Below are 10,196 nucleotides of genomic sequence, written 5' to 3'. Positions count from 1 at the left end.
AGCCTGGCGGGCTACAGTCCATGGGGTCGCAAGAGTTAGACACGACTTAGCTACTTAACCACGACCACAAGAATATCCTTTTCATGAGGGCGATACCTGATACACACGTGTTTCATATTCAATTTTTGCTGAATGAATTATACTTCAATGTGTTTTATTTTCCTTTTTAAAGTAAAATCAATCCTATAAAATTTACGTATTATTTTAGGAATTACTACATAATACTCTGTCACTGGAGAAGGCAATGGCAACCCACTCCAGTACTCCTGCCTGAAAAATCCCATTAGTCGGCCTGAGCAACAGCTGCTATGGCAAACTAGGTGGTCTCTGGGTAAGTTTCTCGATCCTGTTTCCTCACTTGAAAAATGGAAATGTTACCTATTTCATACGGTATTGCAAAAATTAAAAAACACAACATAGGTCAAAGAGCTTCAGGACTCAAAGAAATTTTTCTAGTTACAAACAAATTGCTCCTTAAACCTAAAGACCTCAGCTGGCAAATCTGCACCCAGACCTCCGCCAGCTTGGAAGAGTCGCTCTAGCCGCCGCCTTCGCCTCTATAGAAAGCAGGGGCAGCCGGGAAGTGGGGCGCCGGACCAGGAGGCCAGTGCACGCACTTCCGCCCCCCGCGTCGCTCGCAACCAATCGGCCTCTGATGTCCACGCCCCTTCCGCTCCAGGGAACTACCAGCTCCCAGAGCGTCTTCCGGTGGGAGCTGTGCCGCTCCTTATCATGGTGAGTTGGCCAGGGGAATGAGGGTTTCTTTTGTGATTCTTCTTATTCTCTCTGGTTCCGAAGCGGCCTAGAAATGCTTCAGCTGCCCAGAGGAGGGGTCGTCAGAATTATGCTCGAGGTCCCCGGAAGGAGTCTCTAGCGTCGGAGAGAGTGCCCTCAGAGCTCTGATGCCCCCTTGCTCCCTCACCCGGTTCCTTTGCGTCTCGGGACACCGGCATCGCTCCAGAACGACTTTTCGGCTCTGATGAGTGTATGACTCTTCCCTGCCGTGATATCCTTGATACAGAAATAAAAGTCTTTGCTGGTGTCAGTAACCACAACACCGACAAAAGATCTGAAAACAAGTCCACAGTAGCGACGACCGTATTAGTGATGCGTACAGCAGTGATGATAACGTTGCATTAATGAACAGCACGATTAATAGGCTATTGAAGCTGACGCCCCACTCTCCAAATTGGTTTTATTGAGTGCAGATAGCCGGGTACAGCACAACTTTGAGAAGGCCAAAGATTGGCGAAAGTCAAGGTGTCGGCCGTTCCTCTTACTGCAGCTTTTTTGGTGCTTTTGTAGATCCCAGTATACCTTAGGGCTTTAGGAATGTGCTGTTTAAATTTTGTTAGACAAGTTAGTTATTTTATTCTTTAATAAATCAAGTATATAGCTCTCTGAATTTTATCTAAGGGTAAGCAGTGGATTGTGATTTCAGTGTCAAAAGAGGTACACACCATTTTATCAGAAAAATTTATGGATCTCTTATTGATAGCCTGTATATGACAGAACGACCATGTTTCTGTGTCTACGTATTGTCATTCCATTTTTTCCTTGAGTGAATATGGTGGAAAAAATGTCTTATTTATCTACTTAAATATTTTCTAAATTTCCTGTAATCTTTCCTTTAAACATGTAGAAAATAGGTAAAAGTTTACTGTTTTGGCTGACCAAATAGCCTCTGTGTTCAACATCAGAACATTCACCACTGTGTAGCAGAGTTAAGTTTCTAAAACTTGACCATACCAGTTCCTTGCTTAAAATTCTTCCTTTTTTTTTTTTCTTTAGCCCACAAGCTAAAGACCTGTTTAGTATGGCAAGCAAAGACATCTGTAGTCTAGCTTCTTACGTTTGCAGGTTTTTTTCACGCATACATACGTATATCCATATTCCAGCTACCAGCAACAGCTTGGGGATTGTGCTCTAAGAATTAGACCTTTGCACTGAATTAATATGTGCTGTTCTATCTGCAAGAATCGTTCTCCATCCCTTACGTGTCCTTTAGTCTCTTTCCTGAGCCTTTCTGTCATGTCTCAAGGTCCTATTAAGTGCCTCCTTTAGGCTCCTGTGAGGCTGCTTTTTACCAGTAGCATCTGTAGCCCTTAGCAGACTGTGTTACGATTGTGTATTTACTTGCTTGTCTTTCTCACTTCTTAGGCTATAAGCTCTTTAAGAGCAGAACCTACGTATTCACTGTCATATTCCCAGAGTCTTTTGTACAGTGCCTGGCCCAGAGGAAGTTTTCAATAAATATCTGTTTCAGAAAATGATGAATAAGTAACCTTGGCAGTAAATTTTTATATTTGAAACATTAGTAATAAGGGAAATACTAGCATTTAAGTTTTATTTTTAAAATTGCCCATTATTCATTTTAATAACATATACTATGTGCAAAGCATAGTGCTATCTTAGAAAATGTTGGGGAAATATAGCCCTTGTTATTGGTGAAGTTACTGAAAATGAACTTACCGTGCAAGATGACAGTATGAAGGCTAGCCTGTGGTGAATTACAAAACAAGTGGCATTAAAAAAAAAAACTCATCTAAATAACGTAATACGGCTTCTTGCAGGAAGTGAACCAGTGAACTGAGTACTTTGTCCCTTTATTCCAGTCTCTTAGTCTACTCTTCATTACTCTCTTCTGGGTGAGGAAACAGAGAGGTCAGATAACTTGCTAAGTGCTACAGGGCTATTAGTGCCTGGGTTAGACCAGTCTGATCTTTTCACTGTAGAATTATCGATATGATCATGAGACAAGGAGTACACCAATATAGTGGAAATTGAGGAGAGCAATTTCCTCAATAGTGGAAATTGAGCAAGAGAGAAAATGGAAAGAAACAGGCTAACTCACTGAACACACTGAGTTCCAGGTTGTAAAATTTGGTGTTTATTTTGATAACAGTGGAGAGCCAATATAATTTTAGAAAGAGTGACATTAAGATTAGGGTATTTGTAGTTGTTCCTCTACTATCAGAATGGCATCAGAAATGGACGTCTGCCTTTTAGAAACCTTATTGATTGTCTTAACCTGAAACTTAAAGTAACTGAAATAATTTTAAATGAGCTAGAAGTTAGAAGATATTCAAGAATACCAGTAGTAAGCAGAATTTATCTTTGGGACCAAAATATCCCACTCATAATTCTTTAAGAATAAAGTATGTTTATTAACATTAACATTTAGTAACATCTCAGATTAAAATAGCATATTGTTCCTTTTCAACTGAATTGACTTAGCAGAGCCTTAGGTTATTCACATACACTGATCTTTATTTGGGTATCAAAATTGGTAATACCTTTTTCTTGATGCTTTATTTTTACATTTTAAAGTATATCTTTAACTTTTTATTGTGTAAACTTTCAAACATGCAGAAAAGTAGAGAGAATATCATGAAGTCCCCATGTAGCCGTAACTTGGCCTCCACAGTTACCAGCATTTTGCTGTTTTTGTTGTGCCACATTTCTAGCACTCAGCCTATTTTCTGCCTTCGCTGAGTCTCAACATAATGCAACTAATGACATGTCAAACTTAAAGAAATGGAATATATCATTTTATAGCTACTGAGATGTTTCTAAATGTATTTGCCTGTAGGCAAATCATACTTCTGCTTGTATTGGATCTGAAACTTCACATTTTTTATCTGTTAACTCCCATTTCCTCTGTTGTCTGTGAAAAGCCAGTGTTTGAGTCAAATTGGCCAACTTTAATGAGATAGAAATGCCTCATTATGGTATAGTGGTATAGTGATTGTGGCCTTTACCATCTAGGAAAATGTTTTGTTAAAGTTGAAATCCAAATATTTAAGTGCATGGCACTTAGTAGTCAAGTTACTGTGTATGACCCATTGAAAATTGTGAAGGATATTTTTTTCTCTAGAAACAATTACTTTACCTTTGTAATAACAAAGATCTTCAGTTTATTTTTCTTGGGTTTTCTTTCTTATACATCCATGAGTTTCTTCAAATGTACTATTGTTTTATATTTGAAAACTTAGATTGAGAAGTATAGTAAGGACCCATCTTTGCCTTTTTCCAAATACCATTTATTGAATAACCCATACTTTCTCCTACTGATGTTGGATACTACCTTAATTTCAGGCTAATTTCCTATATGTGGTTGAGCGCTCCTTTATGATAAGGCTTTCTTACACTGTTTCCTGAGCTTGAGTGGCAAATCCCTCAGTGCTCACCACTGCCGTGTTCTTTATCTGCTAGTACCGTACTGCATACTAGCAGGGACCACGGAAGCTAGATAGATGTCACATACTTTGAATGCCTAAGAGAGAAACTCAGAGGTTTGATTCTAGTAATACTTGCCAAACCTTTCATATATAAAGCTTTAATTAGGTGAATGGTATAATATCTTGGAAATTAGAGCTACTTGGAAACTGCTTTTCCGGTTCAAAATTGCCTAGGCAATCTATTTTACAGCAGAGGTTTTGGTCCTGAGCTAAAACTCCTAGATTTGAATTCCTGCTCAGATGTTACTAGCACTATGTACTTCAGTTCAGTTCAGTCGCTCAGTCGTGTCCGACTCTTTGCGACCCCATGAATCGAAGCACACCAGGCCTCCCTGTCCATCACCAACTCCCGGAGTTCACTCAAACTCACGTCCATCTAGTCAGTGATGCCATCCAGCCATCTCATCCTCTGTCGTCCCCTTCTCCTCCTGCCCACAATGCCTCCCAGCATCAGAGTCTTTTCCAGTGAGTCAACTCTTTGCATGAGGTGGCCAAAGTACTGGAGTTTCAGCTTTAGCATCATTCCTTCCAAAGAACACCCAGGGCTGATCTCCCTCAGAATGGACTGGTTGGATCTCCTTGCAGTCCAAGGGATTCTCAAGTGTCTTCTCCAACACCACAGTTCAAAAGCATCAATTCTTCGGTGCTCAGCTTTCTTCACAGTCCAACTCTCACATCCATACATGACCACTGGAAAAACCATAGCCTTGACTAGACGGACCTTTGTTGGTAAAGTGATGTCTCTGCTTTTGAATATGCTATCTAGGTTGGTCATAACTTTTCTTCCAAGGAGTAAGCATCTTTTAATTTCATGGCTGCAGTCACCATCTGCAGTGATTTTGGAGCCCAAAAAAATGAAGTCTGACACTGTTTCCAAGGTTTCCCCATCTATTTCCCATGAAGTGATGGGACCAGATGCCATGATCTTCATTTTCTGAATGTTGAATTTTAAGTGTACTTAGTTTACTAAAAATTATTTCCACCACATAGGTTATTGTGAATCTTAAATAGACAAATACATGTAAGGTGTCTAGAATAATTGCTTGTCGTGTATCAAGCATTCAAGAAATGTTAGTTGTGATTTACTATATCACAGGAGTGCAGAAGCTTAGGTACTTAAATGCTGATTTGTATACTTTTTGTTTACTTTAAAGGGGACAATTCATCTCTTTAGAAAACCACAAAGATCTTTTTTTGGCAAGTTATTACAGGAATTTAGACTTGTAGCAGCTGATCGAAGGGTAAGTTATTTTTATTTCTTAATCCTAATTTTATTTATTGTATCAACAATATTATAAAGTTGAAAAAGGTAATTTTTAAGACAAATATAAATCACTCTCAATTCATCACAGTGTTTTTATTTTTTTTGTTGGATAAGTAATTTGTTAATGTAAAATCACAGCACTTTAGTATACAGTTGTTATGCCTGGGAGGAAACTCAGCTTTTATTAGTTTTTTTTCTGATTTTAAAGAGTTTTGAAGAAAAATTGTTTGGTGATTGCCTTATGTTGTTAGTTTTTTCACAAATTAAGTGGATGTGGTCTGAAGCCACGTTTTCTCATTTTGTATGTAAGGCAGAAAACAAGTTTTTTCATTAAGTTAAACTTTGAGACTATAAAGAAATAATCGGTACCCATTTTGGTCACCAATGTAGACTTTCTAGTTATTATTCTGTTTTCATTGTTCTCATTACTGTCTCATTTATACTGTAAGTTCCTTGAGGGTAGTGACTATGTGTCTCTTGCTCACATTTTTAATAAAAGTATAAAATAAAATTTTAAATAATGCTAGCTTTATGTAACATAATAAGCAGAAGCAATAATATTGACCATGTCTTGTGATACTAAAGACTTCTTTGTTTTTTACCCTTTTATCTCCTGTTTATAAAACCTTGGGATATAATCAGAAGCCAGTAATTCTAGTATTTGGAAATATTCTCACCTCTAGATGTTAAAGTTCAAGAGCCAAGGGTAGGAAATTAACTCACCTACTTATGTATCTAGTCCATTTAGGATGCTCTCTTGAGAACAGACAGTTATGATGTTGATGGAAAACAACTCTATTGCAGAAGTAAGCAGGGAGTTCTTTAAGCACACTTCAGTGAAACACCGTACACCACAGAATAGGTAGTAGGAGCAAAACTGATACAGGAGCACCTGGATTATACAGACAACCTGTATCATAATTTAAATCTGAAGAGATCCACCTGGCTCATCGCTATTCATTACTTCTCCTGTCTTAGTTCTTAGTGATTGCATATTTCATATGAAAGATCCTTACCTCTCAATTCCTCACCACAAATCTTGTCCTGTGTTCCTCTCAACTGCCCACTCCTATGATCATACCATGCTGCTGCTGCTGTTCAGCTACTAAGTCATGTCCGACACTTTTGTGACCCTGTGAAGCCTACTATATGCCTATGTCCAAGAAATTTCCCAGGCAAAAATACTGGAGTGGATTGCCATTTCCTTCTCCAGGAAATCTTCCTGACTCAGGGATCAAACCCACGAGTCCTGCTTGGCAGGCAGATTCTTTACCACTGAGCCACCAAGGAAGCCTGATCATGCCATACACTTTATCATTCACAATAACTATCTTCCCATTGTCTCAGTTACAAGCATTTTACTCATCAGTCACCGTCTCTTGTCTTTCCAGTCCCCTTCTCTTACCAGGACCTCCAGTTCATTGACTCTGCTGTGTTTTCACTGTTTTTTCACGTCTCTTATTGTCAATTGCTTGCTTATCAATTTAGATTATCTGGTCCATCATTTTCATTTTCTTGCACATGCCTTCAACCCCTTTGTTTCCATCTTCTGTCTATCATACTTTATTGGCAAATCCTCAACTTTATTAAGTCCACTCTACTCTGTACCCCATGCAAGCAACTGAGTGTAGCCTTAAACACAAAACCGTACTGACTGGTCTTACTTTGTTTTTGTTTTTTATTTTTTTTGCCACGCCATGCCACATGTGGGATCTTAGTTCCCCAACCAGAGATTGAACCTGTGCCCTCTTCAGTGGGAGCACAGAGTCTTAACCACTGGTCCACCAGGGAAGCCCCTGGTCTCACTTTAAATTCATGATCAAGTATGCCATTTGCACTGCCCATACTGTATCTTCCTAGTTTATTCAATTTCCCACGTTCTTAAGTGACATTTTCTTTCACTTCTATCCTCGAACTCCCCAAAACTTGTTCATCCTCACTCTAACCTGTTGGGTCTGGCTTCCTGTTTCTCTGAGGGAAAAGAAGCAATCAGGAGAAAACTTCTGCACCTTGTCATTAGCACATCTGCCGGCACTCTGCCTTCCCTCCCATTTCTTTGAATGAACTGTCTGATCTGGTCCATAAGGCCCATCCCTCCATTGTTGCCTTACTCAGAGCCAGGGTTCCTAGAACCATTCCTTCTTCTCTTGCATTGTTGTTCCTTCTTTAATCTTTCTCCTTCTCACATCATAATTACATGCCATAAATACCACTCTCAGCTGCTGCTTCCTTTCTCTGCTTGCTTTTGAAGCAAAACTATTTAGAGTTGTCTTTACTCTCTTTGTTCAGTTTCTCTTCTCACTGTTTCTGTTAAGCAAAACCAGTCTAACTCTGGTCCCCACTTATCCACAGAAACTGCTTTTACAAGTACCTGATAACCTCTGTGTTGCCAAAAGCAATGGTCATCCTCATTTCCCATCTTATTTGGCCTTCAATGGCATTTGAATCAGTCTTCCTCCTTAAAGCATTTTATTCACTTGGACTCTGAACTGCCACCCTTGATTTTCCTCCTACTTACTTGAAAGCGTGAAAGTATTAGTCACTCAGTCATGTCCGACTCTTTGTGACCCCATGGACTGTAGCCTGCCAGGCTCCTCTATCCATGGGATTCCCTAAGCAAGAATACTGGAGTGGGTTGCTGTGCTCTCCTCCAGGGGATCTTCCTGACCCAGGGTTCGAATCCACATCTCTTACGTCTCCTGCATTGGCAGGTGGGTTCTTTACCACTAGTGCCACCTGGGGGGGCCCACTTACTTCTTAGTCTTTATTTTTTAGTCTCCTTTGTTACTCGCCTCCCATCTTTCTGACTTCTGAGTTTGGAGTGCCCAGGACTTAGAGAACTCTGGCCTCTCTTGTTTGCCTCATTCTGTCTTGGTGAGACTTTCACTACCATATGCTGATGACCCCGTATTTATATCTCAGCCTCTACCTTCTTCCCTACCTCCAATTCCTATATATAATGGCCTTCTCAACATTTTCACCCAAATATCTAATAGCCATCTCAAATTTAGTAAGATCAAACCCGAACTTTGATTTTCTATCACTTCTTCACCAAATGGCTCAGGCCAGAAACCTTGGAGTCACCTTTACCCCTCTCTTTCCTTCACTCCTCACAGCTGTTTTATAAGTAATTGCCAGCTCTGTCCTCGTAGTAGGACAGAAGCTGACTCTTCTAACAGCCACCTTCAAAGCTCCCATCATTCCCCACATGGTTTATTGCAAGCACATTCTAATGGTCTTCCTACTTCCATCCATGCCCCTGTGCAGCATATTCCAGGTTGAGAAGCTGAATGAGCTTTTTAAAATGAAAGCTAAGTCACTGCTCCATCTCATCTGGAATACATCCCAGTTCTTTTCCTGGCGTACATGACACTGCTTAATGTAGCCCCAGACTCCTCTCACCTCTCCTGTCTAGCTGTCCTCAGCCCCTCTTTTATCTCACTGTGGTTTCCGTTTTCTCTCTGAGATGTCTGGATGCTTAGCATCTTCACCTCTTTCAGATTTCTGGGCACATGTCAGCTTATCAGAGAGTTCTTTTCTGACCACCCTATCTAGATGAGCAGCTCTTTAGTATCTTCCATTACTGTGTTCTTACTATGCTTTATTTTTTCTTTCTAGCACTTACCACCACCTGACTTCCTATATTTGCTTCTTGTCTGTCACCCCACCTGGATTACAAGGTCCATGTTTCATTCACTGCTGTATCTCCAGTGCCTCAAATGCTATCTGTTACAAAATAGATACTCAAATGTTTGATTAACAGCTTGATTTGGCATGAGAACGGCATGTATTACATGCTTTATCTGCCTTTTCTGACTGTTACTGAATCCCTGTCCTGACTAGGCCCCTTGTCCAGTCATGTCCTCATTGGGCATACAGTCCCTCGTCCTGTTAACCTGTCGTATCAGTTCTCAAGTTTCTAACATCCCCATGTCACCTGCTCTTCTGGTTTTGCTCCTCCTTGAGGAGGAAATTCGAGAATGGTGTCTCCCATAAATTTATGCTGGGAATTATTGTTCTTCTTTTTGATGCTTCAGTAACGTATTCACCATAACAGCTATTGTGAAGATTTTTTCTGTATTTAAGTGTCCAGTCCTACTTTACCATATGCCTTAGTTTTAGGAAATGGCTTGTTTCTTCCTTAGATTTATAGCCTGTTACCTCTGTGCTCCATGACTGTCACTTCTTTCTGCCTTATGATTTCTGTCTCTTGAGTTACCTTCTTATCCTTCTCACTTCTGGTGGTGGTCTTCCTTTCTAGACCTACAGCTTTCATCTGTATTATAAAACCATCCTATCCCATACCTTTCCCATACCTTATTTGACCTTATCTATTTAAATATATAAATATAAATTATATGTTTAAACTTAACATTTCCAAATAACAACCTTTCCACTATTTCATCTATACTTTGAAACAAGTGTTGGTCTCCCTATGTAGGGATTGGAGCAGAACAAAGTAAAAAACACTTCACTTGATCTCGTCTTCCTTCATTTTTAGAATGCAATTCTTCCTTCCTCTGACTAAATCCAAGCTGTTTCAGATCAGTTCAGTCGCTCAGTCGTGTCCGACTCTTTGAGACCCCATGAATCGCAGCATGCCAGGCCTCCCGGTCCATCACCATCTCCTGGAATTCATTCAAACTCATGTCCATTGAGTCGGTGATGCCATCCAGCCATCTCATCCTCTG

The 10,196-nt window shown here is 39.9% G+C and overlaps 1 protein-coding gene across 2 annotated transcripts in view; it reads left to right on the top strand.

Moving 5' to 3' along the window:
* The first annotated feature begins 629 nt into the window (after nt 1-629).
* The window catches only part of SLC30A6 (solute carrier family 30 member 6), a 48,750-nt gene continuing 39,183 nt past the window's right edge, over nt 630-10,196 (top strand). Inside the window, exons 1-2 of one of the 2 annotated variants that reach the window (XM_005893007.3) lie at nt 630-735; nt 5,396-5,482. In XM_005893007.3, coding sequence (XP_005893069.1) covers nt 733-735; nt 5,396-5,482 — 90 coding nt within the window. In that variant the 5' untranslated portion in view covers nt 630-732. Of the gene's footprint in view, nt 736-5,395; nt 5,483-10,196 lie in introns of those variants that run through there. The other variant, XM_070379767.1, reaches the window with a different exon arrangement.

Source organism: Bos mutus, chromosome 11 (assembly GCF_027580195.1).
Source record: "Bos mutus isolate GX-2022 chromosome 11, NWIPB_WYAK_1.1, whole genome shotgun sequence".
Classification (NCBI taxonomy): domain Eukaryota; kingdom Metazoa; phylum Chordata; class Mammalia; order Artiodactyla; family Bovidae; genus Bos; species Bos mutus.
This window is presented reverse-complemented; position numbering and strand designations above follow the sequence as displayed.